The 20,748-nt window shown below is 40.1% G+C and overlaps 1 protein-coding gene across 9 annotated transcripts in view; it reads left to right on the top strand.

Annotated features, from left to right (window-relative positions):
• Positions 1–20,748, top strand: part of LOC126293658 (NK-tumor recognition protein-like) — a 95,103-nt gene that overhangs the window by 32,359 nt on the left and 41,996 nt on the right. For 4 of the 9 annotated variants that reach the window (XM_049986943.1, XM_049986944.1, XM_049986951.1 and 1 more), the window contains exons 3-6: positions 1,946–1,998; positions 2,767–3,103; positions 7,413–7,465; positions 8,180–8,516. In XM_049986943.1, the coding sequence (XP_049842900.1) occupies positions 1,946–1,998; positions 2,767–3,103; positions 7,413–7,465; positions 8,180–8,516 (780 nt within the window). Of the gene's footprint in view, positions 1–1,945; positions 1,999–2,766; positions 3,104–7,412; positions 7,466–8,179; positions 8,517–20,748 lie in introns of those variants that run through there. The other 5 variants (XM_049986948.1, XM_049986947.1, XM_049986949.1 and 2 more) reach the window with 3 other exon arrangements.

The following is a 20,748-nucleotide window of genomic DNA, read 5'->3' as shown; positions in this document are numbered from 1 at the left end:
ACGTAGCATGTCATTCTCAATGGAGAGAAGTCTTCCGAAGTAAGAGTGATTTCAGGTGTGCCGCAGGGGAGTGTCATAGGACCGTTGCTATTCACAATATACATAAATGACCTGGTGGATGACATCGGAAGTTCACTGAGGCTTTTTGCAGATGATGCTGTGGTGTATTGAGAGGTTGCAACAATGGAAAATTGTACTGAAATGCAGGAGGATCTGCAGCGAATTGACGCATGGTGCACAGAATGGCAATTGAATCTCAATATAGACAAGTGTAATGTGATGCGAATACATAGAAAGATAGGTCCCTTATCATTTAGCTACAAAATAGCAGGTCAGCAACTGGAAGCAGTTAATTCCATAAATTATCTGGGAGTACTCATTAGGAGTGATTTAAAATGGAATGATCATATAAAGATGATCGTCGGTAAAGCAGATGCCAGACTGAGATTCATTGGAAGAATCCTAAGGAAATGCAATCCGACAACAAAGGAAATAGGTTACAGAACGCTTGTTCGCCCAATGCTTGAATACTGCTCAGCAGTGTGGGATCCGCACCAGGTAGGATTGATAGAAGAGATAGAGAGGATCCAACGGAGAGCAGCGCGCTTCGTTACAGGATCATTTAGTAATTGCGAAAGCGTTACGGAGATGATAGATAAACTCGAGTGGAAGACTCTGCAGGAGAGACGCTCAGTAGCTCGGTACGGGCTTTTGTTAAAGTTTCGAGAACATACCTTCACCGAAGAGTCAAGCAGTATATTGCTCCCTCCTACGTATATCTCGCGAAGAGACCATGAGGATAAAATCAGAGAGATTAGAGCCCACACAGAAGCATACCGACAATCCTTCTTTCCACGTACAATACGAGACTGGAATAGAAGGGAGAACCGATAGAGGTACTCAGGGTACCCTCCGCCACACACCGTCAGGTGGCTTGCGGAGTATGGATGTAGATGTGGATGTAGACAGAGATTTAGGAACCAGGTTTTTAATTGTAAGACATTTCCAGGGGCAGATGTGGACTCTGATCACAATCTATTGGTTATGAACTGTAGATTAAAACTGAAGAAACTGCAAAAAGGTGGGAATTTAAGGAGATGGACCTGGATAAACTGAAAGAACCAGAGGTTGTACAGAGTTTCACAGAGAGCATAAGGGAACAAAATGTAGATGTAGATTCTTTGTCCCCTGGTAATGAGCATATTATATATGGATGTATGTTTACAGAGAAAACCAGTCCTCGACCTGAAGCTCGGTGTATGAAAACCACAGTGCTGTATTATGCATGGCCTTCTTTTAGCTAGTGTGCCATGTCTTCCTCCAGCCTTTGAACTGACTTAAACAGCAAACCAAAATGTGACTAAGCAATTCACATGAACAAATGTTTGAAGAGGTGAAAGAAGCCGAAGGTGACAGAAAAAAAGCCCTACAATTAGTTCGAGACTGAATTCTAGATCTTTGAACTTTTAGTCTGAAAGTAGCTCTCTTTACACTTGTGGATATGTATGTGTTTAAAGTATAAAACCTCTCAAGAAGTTCCACTTTGACCTATTATTATTCCTTACCTTAAAATGGTTGCAAACTTTATTACTAGTGTAAAAATATGTAGAACTTAATTTGGAGCTTTGTTTTTGCCTATACTTGAACTTATCATTATGGTGCACACTGCAATGTACTTGCCTTTTATTACCCCAAACCAGTTGTGTATATAAACTGAATGAAACTTAACAGTCATCTTCATCCATGTGAGTGCCCTCAGTTAATTTCTGTTGTTTCTGTTCTTCTCATTTTGGTATTTCAGTGCACAATGTTTTGACATACAAAATTTATATTTTGTTTATTTGATAATTTCCCAAATATGGAAGCACCCAATCCATGTTATATGTTTTGTCTGTACTTAGTAAGTTAAAGGTAATATAATAATAACTGACTTTTGTATTTTCAGAGTCAAAGGAACCATGATCACAAGGATCATTTGGCATCGAAGGCTGCTGTAGTGTAAGTTATTGTTAACTTAATTCGTGCTCTCCTTCTCCTGCTCTTCCCCCTCTCCCTCCCCCTTCTCTCTCTCTCTCTCTCTCTCTCTCTCTCTCTCTCTCTCTCTCTCTCTCTCTCTCTCAAGACATAGTTTTCCATGAAATAAAGCTTCCTTCATTTGATTGTAGAGAAAATAGTTTCAAAAAATGAAACACATTACCTATGCCAAATAATGTACTTAAATATGCTGTTGATGTGTGTTCTTGTATTGCCTAACAAGAGTGATTATATTTCAACCAAATCTGTGTGAAAGACTTTATATATGTCGAAATGAGCTGATACATGTTTGAATGTGAATGAAGAACTGAATATATTTTTGTCTGCATTGAAGAAAATGTAATTGTCAACCACAAATACATAAAAGATGTAAATAATTTAGATTTTGCTTACTGTTGGAATCAGTCATGGAGTGAGTGTAAACTATGATTGTCATATGGATGAATAAAATGAAACATATCTAACACAGTGCATTTTTATAATTTTATGACTGACAGTAATATATACTGTTGTTTTTCAGATATGGCATGATGTCAGAGGTTGAAGGAATTGCAGTGTCAACCACAAATAAATATAACCATGTAAAGAATCTAGATGTTGCTTACTGTTGGAACCAGTCATGGTGTGACTTTACACTACGATTGTCATCTGGATGAATAATATGAAAAATTCCTAACATAGTGCATTCATATCATTTTATGACCGACAGTAATATATACTGTTATTTTTCAGATGTGGTCTGGTGTCAGAGGTTAATGGTAGAAGTAACAACTGGTCACAGGAAATACCGGAGACTACAAATGAAGAAGAATCAGGTAGTAGTAATAAAGAAAACAAAAATATGTGCACACAGAAAGACAAGTCACATCAGAATAGGAAGAAGCGCAAACACAAAGATACTGAGACAATCCATTTGGCACAGTCAGAGCATGAGTTTGCATGTCCCACATGCTTAAAGACTTTCAGTGACCACAGCAGCTTCGTGACTCATCTGCTCTTTCACAGGGAAGAGAAACTCTTCTCCTGTGCAGTACATGAGAAAAGTATCACATCGAAACAAAGTTTGCAGGTATGTATGTGTCGTTACATCATAGAGAAACCATTTGAAAGTGCTGAGTCTTCAAAATCTTTTTCAGACTTAAACAATTTGGGGAGGCATATGGTGTTGCATAATTATTTAAAACGCTTTGTCTGTGGTACTTGTTCAAAACCATTTTCCGTGAATCATCGCCTTGAAGCTTATATGATGAGCCATGAGGATGGGAAATTGTTTCCTTGCCCTCATTGTTAAAAAATGTTTACTTGCATATAGTATTTGCAAATACACTTTGATAAATGTAAGACATTAAATCCCTTCATACACTCAGTTTGCTTGAAATATTTTCCTTGTGTATACAAATTGAAAAGGTGTATGCATACTCAAGAACGCTGGATTATGGGAAACACTGTTTTTTTAATAACTGCATGTAATGTCTCTTATTTTAGTACAGAACTTGTTGCATAATACCACTTCTGTATTCTGGCCAACAGCAGTCACTCTGTAGTTACAAAGCCTCTTGCAAAATCCCATATACTGGCAACATTTCAGATGGTCTTGTGCAAAAAGTTAGTCTCCCAACTACAGACATGCTTTATATAATACCACGAACATATCAAAATTTTTGTTCAGTAGTAAAGACAAATTGTAACCCTTGGCATAGAGTGGTGTATATAAAATCACTTGCAAGCATTGTGAAAAAGTGTGTAGTCATGCAGAACTGTAGCAATTAGGCTACATGAACATGAGAGAAGCTAGCAATTGAAGCAGAAAGATTCAACCTTTCCTGATCATCTTTTAGCAGAACGTCATTCATATGATGTAGAATGTAAAGTTCTACAGTGTGTCTCAAGAAAAGGAGAAAATTAACCCTACTGAAAGTACTGGAAATCAACAAGCACATGACATAGAATGGTAGTCTAGTATTAAATGATCAGACTCAATTTCCATGTTTCCCTTTGTTAGATTAAGTTTTCATTATAAATACTAGATTCAGACTGTAAATTCATCTTATTTCTCATCATTTTTTAAATGGACCACTACATAAAACTTTCTTTACCCCCCCCCTTTTCTTAGTTGATTTAATTACTATATTATTTTCCTGTGTAGACACCAGGTCATTTTCTGTGTTAATATTATTGTTATGTGCTGCCAATGACCGATGGATAATTTAGCTTTTGTTGAGCAGTTACTTATGTGATTACATAAATCTAAATTTGACCTGCCATTTTGTGATTGTTGTTATTTCATTGTTGGATTGACCACCGTCAAATTTCTCAGTATATGTTCCATTTATGTTGTAAGACATTCTACATGAAAATCACAAATGAATTGTTGAATTATAGTAAAATATTGCATGCTGAGTAGAAAGAACTGGAATTTTGTCCTGAAAATATTGGACGTTGCCTACTTGATTTGTCCCAATCATTTTTCTGAAAAAAACTTTGCTGATATCATGACAACTAATAACAAAAAAGCGAAAAAATACAAAACATTCGTTTGAAACTTAAGTATATACACACATTAAAGTAAACAATTGCTTTAAATTTGTACATTGGTTCTCCTGCTCAGCAATTCACTCTCCTCATATCAGAATTTAAAGTCAGGTTCCATCATGAATGAAATGAGTGAAGATAGGTTAATATAAATACTAGTCATTAGAATGAGATCACAAATTTGACTTCTTGCAGTATACTAAATATGCATTCAGTTCTTCCAGTTCTGCCAATTTTTTGACAGCAAAGCAGCCAGATATTGATAGTAAAGTTGGGCCAAAATAAATAGGTTCTTATGTCAATAATAAGTACATCTAGTCACAGCAGAACATCGTTTTATATTAAATAAGAAAATATTTTTAAAAATTGCAACATCCATTACAATGTTTGCCCTTCACCTCCTTGCAGTTTTTTACTAGAGAAATATTCAAACTCACTTTACACAGAACTCTAACATTGAGTGTTTCAATATAGGCCTATATCAAACAATGGAAAATCCAGGATGGAATGTAACAATACGAGAGAAGGAAAGTTGCTACTCAGTGTAGTTTCAGCTCTCTCAGACAGCAGATGTGTGTGCCAGTTGCACTTGGGTGAGTGTGTCTACTGCTGACAAAGGTCTTAATGGCCGAAAGCTATGTTTGTGTGAATCTTTTTATTGTGCCTATGATGGCTCACCATCTCTGCTATATGGTGAGTAGCAACTTTCCTTCTCTCGTATCAATACATAACAGCATGTTTTTGGTTTACATGTAAACAAGAGAGAGATTTGCTGCATTCTGTGACAGGTTGTTCTTCAGTGTATCAACTGTCATACAAAATTAAACCAAGATCTTCTCGTTGTACCATTTTATTTAAGTTATTATTTGATTGGATAATTGGATACCATCAAGGACTATAAGAGGAACTATTTTGGAAAAAAAAACACATGCTACTGAACATTTGGCTTGATATGAGGATGATGTGTGACTTCTTGTGGTTTAGTGTAAGACTCAGATTTTGTGCTTGTGATGCTGAACGGTTCATCATTCAGTCCTAATACCATAGCAGGAACATTGTCATCAGTGTAGAAGTGTCACCTACATGAATGCATTGCAGTTGGAAATATCATTGATTATTTCTTTTTGTCATGAACCCATAGGTTGGCTTGAACTTCATAATGCGTACTATAGGCATGCCACAACATACTAATGAACTTTCTTGCCAATCAACACGTCAAGGAAGGGAAGGCAGCTGTCCTTCTATACCTCCACCATAAAACAAATATTTGTGTCGATTGAATTTAGATGTTCTGGAAAACTGTTTAAATTCTTACTACCAACAGGATAGATCGTATTCAGCGGAAACATGGCGTGAAGTGTGTTTTTCAACCACCATCTAAGATTATGGCCATTTTATTGTATATAAAACAAGTTCTTGGTTTGCGTAAGGTGAAAGAAAGGTGTAGCGTATTCCTTGCAGTTGTGACATATCTTACATTGCTGTGATCAGTAGGGCTACGGGGGACCAGTGTGTTGAGCATAAGCACCACACAAGCATTCAGAGATGTTAATGTACCCCACCAGGTATTGGAATTGTATTATTAAGGAAGCAGTCAAAAATAAATTAATAAGTGAACTTATAAAGTGGGATGGACATTTTTGCATAAATTCTGCTAGGAATTGTGCTCTCTCTCACTGGTCAAACAGCAGAGGAATAAAGTCAATGCTACTTGTTCACCCACCAGTAAATAATATGCACTGTTGATAACTTCTGACACTGGACACCTTCGATTGTGTGGCAGTTACAGAATTTTTTAATTTGTACAGCACTCGCACATTGCATTTGAATCCTGAAAATAATGAAGTGTGCACCTATTGAAAAATCAATAGTTGTTTACATCATCACCTGGCTGCATTCCTTTAAGTTGTTTGGACAACCTTAGAACTTGCACCACCTATGAGGTGAAACGTCAGGGTGTTAGGCATCATAGCCTGTCCACTATCAAGTGCACTGATATCCCATTTATTGCCCATTTTGCACTCAGATGTCGTACTGACAGCCAGTACAAGGTATCAGAACATCCCAGGCCAGTGTCATGCTGAGTATTCCACAGTGATGGTAACATTCTTTGTCCCCCGCTAATGAGCATATTATATATATGTATGTATGTTTACTGAGTAAACCAGTCTGTAACCTGAAGCTTGGTGTATGAAAACCACAGTGCTGTATTATACATGGCCGTATTTTAGCTAGTGTGCCATTGTCTTCCTCCAGCCTTTGATCTGACTTAAACAGCTCTTTATATGGGGCCTGTAATTTAATGTGGCCACCAAACCACAGTGAGACTAAGCAATTCACACTAACAAATCTTTGAAGAGGTGAAAGAAGCCATAAGTGACAGAGAAAAAGACCTACAACTAGTTGTAGACTGAATTCTAGACCTTTGAACTTTTAGTCTGAAGGTAGCTCTCTTTACACTTGTGGATATGTATGTGTTTGAAGTGTAAAACCTATCAAGAAGTTCCACTTGTAATATTATTATTCCTTACCTTGAAATATACTTGAAATTATTATTATGGTGCAGACTGCAATGTACTTGCCTTTTATTACCATGAAGCACTTGTGTATATAGACTGAAAAAAGCTTAACAGTCATCTACATCTATGTGTGTGCCCTCAGTTTATTTATATTATTACTGTACTTCTCATTTTGTATTTTAGTACACAATGTTTTGGCATACAAAATTTATATTTTGTTTATTTCATTATTTTCCAAATATGGAAGCACCCAATCCATGTTATATTTTTTGTCTTTATTTGGTAAGTTAAAGGTAATTTACTTATAACTAATTTTTGTATTTTCAGAGTCAAAGGAACCATGATCACAAGGATCATTTGGCATCGAAGGCTGCTGTAGTGTAAGTTATTGTTAACTTAATTCGTGCTCTCCTTCCCTCTCCCTTTCCTGCTCCACCTCCCCCCTCGCCCCCCCCCCCCTCTCTCTCTCTCTCTCTCTCTCTCTCTCTCTCTCTCTCTCTCTCACTCACTCACTCACCACCTGTCACTCTCCTCCCTCTCTCTGACACACACACACACACACACACACACACACACACACACACACACACCACAGAGAGAGAGAGAGAGAGAGAGAGAGAGAGATGGGGGGGGGGGGGGTCCTAGTTTTTTAAGAAATAAACCTTCCTTCATTTGACCGTAGAGAAAATATTTCCAAAAATGAAACAGTGCAATAATGGAACATTATGTATGCAAAATAATGTCATCTATAGTACTGGAATAAGCTGTTGGTGTGTTTGCGTGTATTGCGTGACAAGAGTGATTACATATCAACACAATCTGTGTGAAAGACTTTATAGATGTCCAAAGAAGCTGATATGTGTTTGAATGTGAACAAAGAACTGAATGTATTTTTGTATGAATTGAAGCAATTGCAGTGTCAACCACAAATAAATATAAAAATGTTAAGAATCTAGATTTTGCTTACTGTTGGAACCAGTCATGGTGTGACTTTACACTACGATTGTCATCTGGATGAATAATATGAAAAATTCCTAACATAGTGCATTCATATCATTTTATGACCGACAGTAATATATACTGTTATTTTTCAGATGTGGTCTGGTGTCAGAGGTTAATGGTAGAAGTAACAACTGGTCACAGGAAATACCGGAGACTACAAATGAAGAAGAATCAGGTAGTAGTAATAAAGAAAACAAAAATATGTGCACACAGAAAGACAAGTCACATCAGAATAGGAAGAAGCGCAAACACAAAGATACTGAGACAATCCATTTGGCACAGTCAGAGCATGAGTTTGCATGTCCCACATGCTTAAAGACTTTCAGTGACCACAGCAGCTTCGTGACTCATCTGCTCTTTCACAGGGAAGAGAAACTCTTCTCCTGTGCAGTACATGAAAAAAGTATCACATCGACACAAAGTTTGCAGGTATGTATGTGTAGTCACACCATAGAGAAACCATTCAGAAGTACTGAGTCTTCAAAGTCTTTTTTAGACTTGAAAAGTTTGAGGAGGCATATGCTGTTGCATAATAAGGCAAAAAAGTTTGTCTGTGGCACTTGTTCAAAACCATTTTCCATGAATCATCACCTTGAAGCTTATATGTTGAACCATGAGGATGTGAAATTGTTTCCTTGCCCTCATTGTTAAAAAATGTTTACTTGCAAATAGTGTTTGCGAATACACTTTGATACATGTAAGACATTAAATCCCTTAATACACACAGTTTGCTTGAAATATTTTCCTTATGTGTACAATTTGAAAAGGTATAGGCATACTCAAGAATGCTGGATTATGGGAAACACTATTTTATGAATAACTGCTTGTAATGCATCTTATTTTAGTTCAGATTTTGTTTCAAAACATGAGGCTTAATGGATTCAAAAGATTGGATCATAAGTGTTTCATAATGGAACTTCTCACTTGCTACTGAATTAATAATGCTTAGCAAATCTCTATAAGCTCTACAGTTACCTGTTTTGCATTCATTTTCTACTTACTTGAGAAGAAATAAAAGAATTAGCATTTTTATGAGTTTAAGTTCAGCTGATTAAAACTTTTTTGGTTATCTTCTATCCCTTTTCTACTACTTGCTCTACATGTTGGCACAGTTTTGTCCAAAGGGATGATGTTGCTGCTAGCAAAATTGTTTTCAGTGTTTTGTGCACGGGGTGAAAATTAATAAAACTGACAAACTGCAGGAATGAATTCCTGATTGGAAATGGAGGAAAAAAGTCCTATGAACATGGGTTCAAAAATGGATAGTATGCGTGCGACGTCAACAAATCATCGTGGACCACAGTACAGAGTGCATCACATTGATGTCACAACAGGTGTTCAAAGTGGCCTCCATGGGATTATAGGTGACAGGGGTAGTAGTGGTTATCATGCAGGCTTCACATAATCATACTCTGGCTTACACCATGTTGGCGGGCCACTTGCCTGCAGTTTGTACTAGGGTTCATCTCAATATCCTGTAGCACACGGTCCTCCAAATCTGGTGTATGCACAGTCTGTTCATCACTCTGAAAGGATTCGTGATCACACAAACATTCAAGAAAGGCCTGAAATGTTGTGTAATGTGGTTTGTGTCTGTGAGGGTACTTGTTTTGGTACAGCCGTGTTGCCTCATGACCTTTACCTCAGCTTGTTCCTGGAAAGAATATTGAACTATTCTGCAGCTTGCAGTATCCTGCAACACAAAATGAACACACAGCACATGGTCACAGGAACTGTCATTTATCAGTTTCATCTATTGTGACAACAGTGCATTTCAGGACACATGTCCATAGGACACTTTTTCTTCCATTTGCAGTAAGGAATCTGTTTAAATGGCTCTGAGCACTATGGGACTTACCATCTGAGGTCATCAGTCCCCTAGAACTTGTTGTTGTTGTTGTTGTGGTTTTCAGTCCTGAGACTGGTTTGATGCAGCTCTCCATTCTACTCTATCCTGTGCAAGCTTCTTCATCTCCCAGTACCTACTGCAACCTACGTCCTTCTGAATCTGTTTAGTGCATTCATCTCTTGGTCTCCCTCTACGATTTTTACCCTCCACAATGCCCTCCAATACTAAATTGGTGATCCCTTGATGCCTCATGACATGTCCTACCAACCAATCCCTTCCTGTGGTCAAGTTGTGCCACAAACTTCTCTTCTCCCCAATCCTATTCAATACCTCCTCATTAGTTATATGATCTACCCATTTAATCTTCAGCATTCTTCTGTAGCACCACATTTCAAAAGCTTCTTGCCCAAACTATTTATCGTCCATGTTTCACTTCCATACAGGCTACACTCCATACAAATACTTTCAGAAACGACTTCCTGACACTTAGATCAATACTTGATGTTAACAAATTTCTCTTCTTCAGAAACACTTTCCTTGCCATTGCTGACTACATTTTATATCCTCTCTACTTCGACCATCATCATTTATTTTGCTCCCCAAATAGCAAAACTCCTTTACTACTTTGAGTGTCTCATTTCCTAATCTAATTCCCTCAGCATCACCCGACTTCATTCCACTACATTCCATTATCTTCGTTTTGCTTTTGTTGATGTTCATCTTATACCCGACTGTCCATTCCACTCAACTGCTCTTCCAAGTCCTTTGCTGTCTCAGACAGAATTACAATGTCATCGGCAAACCTCAAAGTTTTTATTTCTTCTCCATGGATTTTAATACCTACTCCTAATTTTTTTTTGTTTCCTTCACTGCTTGCTCAATATACAGATTGAATAACATTGGGGATAGGCTACAACCCTGTCTCACTCCCTTCCCAACCACTGCTTCCCTTTCATGTCCCTCAACTCTTATAACTGTCATCTGGTTTCTGTAAAAATTGTAAATAGCCTTTAGCTCCCTGTATTTTACCCCTGCCACCTTCAGAATTTGAAAGAGAGAGTTCCAGTCAACATTGTCAAAAGCTTTCTCTAAGTCTACAAATGCTAGAAATGTAGGTTTGCCTTTCCTTAATCTAGCTTCTAAGATAAGTCATAGGGTCAGTATTGCCTCACGTGTTCCAACACTTCGACGGAATCCAAACTGATCCTCCCCGAGGTCTGCATCAACCAGTTTTTCCATTCGTCTGTAAAGAATTCGCGTTAGTATTTTGCAGCCGTGGCTTATTAAACTGATAGTTCGGTAATGTTCACATCTGTCAGCACCTGCTTTCTTTGGGATGGGAATTATTACATTCTTCTTGAAGTCTGAGAGTATTTCTCCTATCTCATACATCCTGCTCACCAAATGGTAGAGTTTTGTCAGGGCTGGCTCTCCCAAGGCCATCAGTAGTTCTAATGGAATGTTGTCTACTCCCGGGGCCTTGTTTCGACTCAGGTCTTTCATTGCTCTGTCAAACTCTTCATGCAGTATCGTATCTCCCATTTCATCTTCATCCACATCCTCTTCCATTTCCATAATATTGTCCTCAAGTACATTGCCCTTGTATAGGCCCTCTATATACTCCCTCCACCTTTCTGCTTTCCCTTCTTTGCTTAGAACTGGGTTTCCATCTGAGCTCTTAATGTTCATACAAGTGGTTCTCTTTTCTCCAAAGGTCTCTTTAATTTTCCTGTAGGCAGGATCTATCTTACCCCTAGTGAGATAAGCCTCTACATCCTTACAATTGTTCTCTAGCCATCCCTGCTTAGCCATTTTGCACTTCCTGTCGATCTCGTTTTTGAGACGTTTGTATTCGTTTTTTCCTGCTTCATTTACTGCATTTTAATATTTTCTCCTTTCATCAGTTAAATTCAGTATTTCTTCTGTTATCCTAGGATTTCTACTAGCCCTCGTCTTTTTACCTACTAAGTCCTCTGCTGCCTTCACTACTTCATCTCTCAAAGCTACCCATTCTTCTTCTACTGTATTTCTTTCCCCAATTCCTGTCAATTGTTCCCTTATGCTCTCCCTGAGACTTAGTACAACATCTGGTTCTTTCAGTTTATCCAGGTCCCATCTCCTTAAATTCCCACCTTTTTGCAGTTTCTTCAGTTTTAATCTACAGTTCATAACCAATAGATTGTGATCAGAGTCCACATCTGCCCCTGGAAACGTCTTACAATTAAAAACCTGGTTCCTAAATCTCTGTCTACATCCACATCTACATCCATACTCCGCAAGCCACCTGACGGTGTGTGGCGGAGGGTACCCTGAGTACCTCTATCGGTTCTCCCTTCTATTCCAGTCTCGTATTGTACGTGGAAAGAAGGATTGTCGGTATGCTTCTGTGTGGGCTCTAATCACACTGATTTTATCCTCATGGTCTCTTCGCGAGATATACGTAGGAGGGAGCAATATACTGCTTGACTCTTCGGTGAAGGTATGTTCTCGAAACTTTAACAAAAGCCCGTACCGAGCTACTGAGCGTCTCTCCTGCAGAGTCTTCCACTCGAGTTTATCATCTCCGTAACGCTTTCGCGATTACTAAATGATCCTGTAACGAAGCGTGCTGCTCTCTGTTGGATCTTCTGTATCTCTTCTATCAACCATATGTGGTACGGATCCCACACTGTTGAGCAGTATTCAAGCAGTGGGCGAACAAGTGTACTGTAACCTGCTTCCTTTGTTTTCGGATTGCATTTCCTTAGGATTCTTCCATTGAATCTCAGTCTGGCATCTGCTTTACCGACGATCAACTTTATATGATCTTTCCATTTTAAATCACTCCTAATGCGTACTCCCAGATAATTTATGGAATTAACTGCTTCCAGTTGCTGACCTGCTATTTTGTAGCTAAATGATAAGGGATCTATCTTTCTTTGTATTCACAGCACATTACACTTGACTACATTGAGATTCAATTGCCATACCCTGCACCATGCGTCAATTCGCTGCAGATCCTCCTGCATTTCAGTACAATTTTTCATTGTTGCAAGCACTCGATGCACCACAGCATCATCTGCAAAAAGCCTCAGTAAACTTCCGATGTCATCTACCAGATCATTTATGTATATTGTGAATAGCAACGGCTCTATGACACTCCCCTGCGGCACACCTGAAATCACACTTACTTCGGAAGACTTCTCTCCATTGAGAATGACATGCTGCGTTCTGTTATATAGGAACTCCTCAATCCAATCACACAATTGATCTGATAGTCCGTATGCTCTTACTTTGTTCATTAAACGACTGTGGGGAACTGTGTCAAACGCCTTGCGGAAGTCAAGAAACACGGCATCTACCTGTGAACCCGTGTCTAAGGCCCTCTGAGTCTCATGGACGAATAGCGCGAGCTTGGTTTCACACGACCGTCTTTTTCGAAACCCATGCTGATTCCTACAGAGTAGATTTCTAGTCTCCAGAAAAGACATTATACTCGAACATAATATGTGTTCCAAAATTCTACAACTGATCGACGTTAGAGATCTAGGTCTATAGTTCTGCCCATCTGTTCCATGTCCCTTCTTGAAAACGGGGAAGACCTGTGCCCTTTCCAATCCTTTGGAATGCTTCGCTCTTCTAGAGACCTACGGTACACCGCTGCAAGAAGGGGGGCAAGTTCCTTTGCGTACTCTGTGTAAAATCGAACTGGTATCCCATCAGGTTCAGCGGCCTTTCCTCTTTTGAGCGATTTTAATTGTTTCTCTTATCCCTCTGTCATCTATTTTGATATCTACCATTTTGTCATCTCTGCAATCTAGAGAAGAAACTACAGTGCAGTCTTCCTATGTGAAACTGCTTTGAAAAAGACGTTCTCTGTTTCGGCCTTTAGTCTCTCATCCTCTGTTTCAGTACCATTTTGGTCACAGAGTGTCTGGATATTTTGCTTTGATGCACCTACCGCATTGACATAAGAGCAAAATTTCTTAGGATTTTCTGCCAAATCAGTACACAGAACTTTACTTTCGAATTCATTGAACGCCTCTCGCATAGCCCTCCTCACACTACATTTCGCTTCGCATAATTTTTGTTTGTCTGCAAGGCTTTGGCTATGTTTATATTTGCTGTGAAGTTCCCTTTGATTCCGCAGCAGTTTTCTAACTCGGTTGTTGTACCATGGTGGCTCTTTTCCATCTCTTACGATCTTGCTTGGCACATACTCATCTAACGCATATTGTACGATGGTTTTGAACTTTGTCCACTGATCCTCAACACTATCTGTACTTGAGACAAAACTTTTGTGTTGAGCCATCTTTTGTGTTGAGCCATCTTCCTACCTTTTTTAATATTTCTATTTACGGCTGAAATCATCGATGCAGTAACTGCTTTATGATCGCTGATTCCCTGTTCTGCATTAACTGATTCAAATAGTTCGGGTATGTTTGTCACCAGAAGGTCTAATATGTTATCACCACGAGTCGGTTCTCTGTTTAACTGCTCAAGGTAGTTTTCAGATAAAGCACTTTAAAAAATTTCACTGGATTCTTTTTCCCTGCCACCCGTTATGAACGTTTGAGTCTCCCAGTCTATATTCGGCAAATTAAAATCTCCACCCAGAACTATAACATGGTGGGGAAATCTACTCAAAATATTTTCCAAATTATTCTTCAGGTGCTCAGCCACAACAGCTGCTGAGCACGGGGGCCTATAGAGACATCCAATTACCATGTCTGAGCCTGCTTTAACCGTGACCTTCACCCAAATCATTTCACAATTCGGGTCTCCGTCAATTTCCTTCGATACTATTGCACTTCTTATCGCTATAAACACGCCTCCCCCTTCATTGTCCAGCCTGTCTCTGCGGTATACATTCCAATCTGAGTTTAGGATTTCATTACTGTTTACGTCTGGTTTCAGCCAACTTTCTGTCCCTAGTACTATATGGGCGTTGTGACCGTTTATTAATGAGAGCAGTTCTGGGACCTTTCTGTAGACGTTCCTTCAGTTTACTATTAGCACATTAATATTGTTATTCCCTGTTGCATTTTGCATACTCCTACCTTGCCGCGTCTCAGGAGGCGTCTTGTTGGGCCTAGGGAGGGTATTCTCTAACCTAAAAAACCCCCATGTGCACTCCACACGTACTCCGCTACCCTTGTAGCCGCTTCCGGCATGTAGTACACGCCTGACCTATTCAGGGGGACCCTGCATTTCTCCACCCGATAGCGGAGGTCGAGAAATTTGCACCCCAGCTCTCCGCAGAATCGTCTGAGCCTCTGGTTTAAGCCTTCCACTCGGCTCCAAACCAGAGGACCGCGATCGGTTCTGGGAACTATACTACAAATAGTTAGCTCTGATTCCACCCCGCGAGCGAGGCTTTCCGCCTTCACCAATTCCGCCAACCGCCTGTACAAACTGAGGATGACCTCTGAACCCAGACGGCAGGAGTCATTGGTGCCGACGTGAGCTACAATTTGCAGTCGGGTGCACCCAATGCCTTCTATCGCCGCTGGTAGGGCCTCCTCCACATCTCGGATGAGACCCCCCGGCAAGCAGACAGAGTGAAAACTTGCCTTCTTCCCTGACCTTTCCTCTATTTCCCTAAGGGGCTCCATCACCCACCTAACGTTGGAGCTCCAAATAATTAATAAACCCATCCCTCTGTGTGCCTCAGACCTTGCTGAAGGAGCAGCCACATATCCACTCACAGGCAGAGCGGGCGATGCCACACGGCCAGCCTCCACATTTACCCTCCGCCTCGTGCGCCGCGAACGCCGCTGAACCCGCCACTCCCCTTGGGGAGAGGGTGGTCCAACCGCGCCCGGTACCCGCGAAGATTTCTCGACAGCAGGGACAGTGGGTGAAGCATGTAACACCTTGGGTGTATCTTGCGACGCACCAGACTCCCCACTGCCGGTACACCCCGAGGCAGCAACCTGAAGACAACTGACCGCGGCCATCAACACACTCAGCTGTTCGCGAAGAGTGGCCAGCTCCTCCTGCGTCCGTACACAGCAGTCACACATCCTATCCATCCTAAGGAATCACTTTACTGAAGAGACTTAATCAACTTTTAACTAGACTGCTAATTCACTAAAGGCGGCTGATTATTGACTAAACTGTGATTGATAACCACTTCTTGTAGAAAACAATGAAAATAGCACTACCTGACTCTGGACTGTATTCAAAACAAACATGAAATCTATGGAACACTATTAATAGCACTCGACAATTGAAGCTTCCTAAAAGCAAGAACACCCGGAAGAAGAAGTGACAAGTAAGAAAAATACAGTTAATTCTTAAATTAAGGTAGCTCGCTGCACAGCAGACGTGAAGCAGACGGCGGTTAGGGCGACACTGACACTACTGGCACTATGGCTGACTAAAGGGACTCTCTCTGACTGTATTCAAAACAAACACGAAATCTATGGGACACTATTAATAGCACTCGACAATTAAAGCTTCCTAAAAGCAAAAACACATGGAAAAGAAGTGACAAGTAAGAAAAACACAGTTAATTCTTAAATTAAGGTACCTCGTTGCACAGCAGACGTGAAGCAGGCGGCGGTTAGGGTGACACTTACCTGTAGTAGCATTATGTAATTTATCTGAAACCTTTTAGTATCTCCAGGGTTCTTCCATGTATACAACCTTCTTTTATGATTCTTGAACCAAGTGTTAGCTATGTTTAAGTTGTGCTCTATGCAAAATTCTATGAGACGGCTTCCTCTTTCATTTCTTAGCCCCAATCCATATTCACCTGCTACGTTTCCTTCTCTCCCTTTTTCTGCTACCGAATTCCAGTCACCCATGACTATTAAATTTTCATCACCATTCACTATCTGAATAATTTTTTTTTATTTCATCATACATTTCTTCAATTTCTTCGTCATCTGCAGAGCTAGTTGGCATATAAACTTGTACTACTGTAGTAAGCGTGGGCTTCGTGTCTATATTGGCCACAGTAATGCATTCACTATGCTGTTTGTAGTAGCTTACCCGCACTCATATTTTTTTTATTAATTATTAAACCGACTCCTGCATTACCCCTATTTGATTTTGTATTTATAACCCTGTAGTCACCTGACCAGAAGCCTTGTTCCTCCTCCCACCGAACTTCACTAATTCCCACTATATCTAACCTATCCATTTCCCTTTTTAAATTTTCTAACCTACCTGCCCGATTAAGGGATCTGACATTTCATGCTCCGATCCGTAGAAAGCCAGTTTTCTTTCTCCGGATAACGATGTCCTCTTGAGTAGTCCCCGCCCGGAGATCCGAATGGGGGACTATTTTACCTCCGGAATATTTTACCCAAGAGGACGCCATCATCATTTAATCATACAGTAAAGCTGCATGTCCTCGGGAAGAATTACGGCCATAGTTTCCCCTTGCTTTCAGTCGTTCGCAGTACCAGCACAGCAAGGCCGTTTTGGTTAGTGTTACAAGGCCAGATCAGTCAATCATCGAGACTGCTGTCCTTGAAACTACTGAAAAGGCTGCTGTCCCTCTTCAGGAACCACACGTTTGTCTGGCCTCTCAACAGAACTTAGAACTACTTAAACCTAACTAACCAACCTATGGACATCACACACATCCATGCCCGAGGCAGGATTCGAACCTGCGACCGTAGCAGTCGCGCGGTTCTGGACTGAAGCGCCTAGAATTGCTCGGCCACCGTGGCCAGCGAAGGAATCTGTCCCTCCGATTTGTTAGCTTTATTACTGTTCATGTTGTATACCTCTGCAGTACATTAAATTGAACTTCACAATCTACTTCATTTCATATTCCACATTATATACAGGGTGTCCTGTTTATCTTGACCACCCTAAATTCAAATTACAAAATTTTTCAACCAATTGTTCTTTAGCCCTCAGGGGGACATCAGTCAGTATTATTGCCTTCATTGTACCTTTGTATAAAACAAAGATGTGAAAGCAGTATGACTTTTTTAAATTTCACCCTGTATTTATTATTTGGTAATTCGTATCCTCACCTAAGCACCTATTCAAAATTATATCACAGTGTACTGTTCACTCAAACACAACGTTATTAATTACATTACATAACATTGACTTTGAGCCCGGGGTCACAAACTCGTCCACTTGCTGGAGTTGTCAGAAAACAAAGTAAAAACAGAACATTGACTTTGACTCTCCTGTACCATTGCCCAGGAGTAGAACATTCAAAGGTGCTCGAAGTGGTGACCCTTGACACCGATATACTGGTGCACTCATTGAATGAAAAAATGTTTTACAGCTTCCAGTGTTGCCTGCTAAGAGATTTACAAGCAAGCACGATACGTTCCTGCATGTCCTCTGGAGTTGTTGGAATATCGCGATAGACAACGTCTTTAATGCATCCCCAAAGAAAAATGCACAAAGGATTTAAATCAGGAGACCTAGCAGGCCAAGTGACTGTTCCTTCTCGACCAATCCATCCGACAGAATACCTCCGGTTCAGAACTTGACGTGCACACAAGGCTTTATGTGCTGGGCATTCATCATGTTGATGCCACATAAGCATTGTGGTTCTTAGCGGCACTTCATCCAAAAGAAGAGGAAGAATTCATCTGAGGAAGTTGGCATATGCTTTGCCGTTTAGACTACCATTGATGAAATAACGTTAACTCTCCATTAAAGCTGATGTTCCACCTGTCTAAGCCATTGTGTGTTACCACTGGACCAATAATACATGTTTCTTGTATTTACCTGTCCTTTGTTTGAGAAGGAACATTCATAGGTAAATAGAACATTGGAGGACAAGCTTGGGTTGGCAAGGATTTGCTACTGTGCCCACTGACAAAACTGTACACGATTCTGGAAATTGTTCCCATGCAATTCTTGATGTAGGTGTACGTGGTAAGGATGGAACCTGTGACTTGTAAGAATACGATGTGCACTGGTTTTAGGAATGCCAATCTCATGTTGAAGCTATTGTGTGCTCTCATGTGGATTCATAGCAACAGAAGCGAGAACAGTAACTTCAGCAACTTTGTCTATGCGAATGCTATGATGAACATTGTTGTGGGTTGAAACTTCCCGTTTCCTAAAAAGTCGCAACAAGACGAGAAAACATCTGTCGGGAAGGTGGGTTCTTGTCAGGATATCGCTATCTGTACACTTCCACTGCCTGCGTAGCATTTCGCCTACCTTCAACAACAGCAACAACAACAACAATAAAAGAAACTTTATGTCAATGCATTTTGTAGGAAGGACAGCCTTTACTGTATGCCTACTGTATACAACAGCATTAAAAAGGACTAAACTACTGTGCTAAATGTACCCATACATAAGAAAATGGTATTGCAATTACTGTTCTGCTAACTTACATTCTCCATAGATGGGTAGCACTTCTACCTTCTCTTTGTTGGTGTACATTCTACTCACACAGCTCTGCAACTGACGATGGTTGATGCAATGATGGTGTTTACATTTGTCCTCTGTCATCATCAGCGCATGGATGTGTTCAATTACCCTGAGTACCTGCACTAAGCCCTGGGAGCATCAATGTTGTGTTATGTAATTAATTATGTTGTGTTTCAGTGAATAGTACACTGTGATACATTTTTGAATAAGTCTTTAGGAGAGGAAATGATATACCGAACAAAAAATACAGGGTGCCATTTAAAGAAAGTCATATAGCCGTTGATATCTGTGTAAAAAACAAAGCTACAACAAAGGTAATCATGCTGATTGATGTCCCCTGATGGATAAAGAACATTTGCTTGAAACATTTTGTAATTTTCATCTGGACAAACAGTTATTTAGGGTACTCAAGGTAAATGGGACACCCTGTATATAATCTTCTCTGCTAATCTCAGCCAATAGGCGGGAGGTCCAGAATGCAACACTACAATGTGAACATGCTCAGCATAGTAACTACAATTCCCACCAATACTTTTTACCCTAGATCTTACAATTTAAAGTTATTCCAGTTGTTTCAATCCTAACATTTTAATAGAAAAAAATTTCTTTTACAACACAATTTTGATTTACCATTTGAAAAAGTTTCTATAATTATAATAGAGGGAAACATTCCACGTGGGAAAAATATATCTAAAAACAAAGTTGATGTGACTTACCAAACAAAAGTGCTGGCAGGTCGATAGATACACAAACATACACACAAAATTCAAGCTTTTGCAACCAACGGTTGCTTCTTCAGGAAAGAGGGAAGGAGAGGGAAAGACGGAAGGATGTGGGTTTTAAGGGAGAGGGTAAGGAGTCATTCCAATCCCGGGAGCGGAAAGACTTACCTTAAGGGGCAAAAAGGGCAGGTATACACTCGCACATCCACACATATCCATCTGCACATACACAGAACATGTCACTCTCCTCCCCCTCCTCCCTCTCTCTGACACACACACACACACACACACACACACACACACACACACACACACACACAGAGAGAGAGAGAGAGAGAGAGATAGAGAGAGAGAGAGAGAGAGAGAGAGAGGTTTTTAAGAAAATGTCTGCTTGTGGCTGTGTATGTGTGGATGGATATGTGTGTGTGAGTGTGCGTGTGTGTGTGTGTGTGTGTGCGCGCGCGCACACGCGAGTGTACACCTGCCCTTTTTTTCCCTTAAGGTAAGTCTTTCCGCTCCCGGGATTAGAATGACTCCTTACCCTCTCCCTTAAAACCCACATCCTTTCGTCTTTCCCTCTCCTTCCCTCTTTCCTGAAGAAGCAACCGTTGGTTGCAAAAGCTTGAATTTTGTGTGTGTTTGTGTTTGTTTGTGTATCTATCGACCTGCCAGCGCTTTTGTTTGGTAAGTCACATCAAGTTTCTATAATTAGTTATAGTAATAACAGTTATTGTTATTATTA

This window comes from Schistocerca gregaria, chromosome 10, assembly GCF_023897955.1.
Source record: "Schistocerca gregaria isolate iqSchGreg1 chromosome 10, iqSchGreg1.2, whole genome shotgun sequence".
Taxonomy (NCBI): domain Eukaryota; kingdom Metazoa; phylum Arthropoda; class Insecta; order Orthoptera; family Acrididae; genus Schistocerca; species Schistocerca gregaria.
This window is presented reverse-complemented; position numbering and strand designations above follow the sequence as displayed.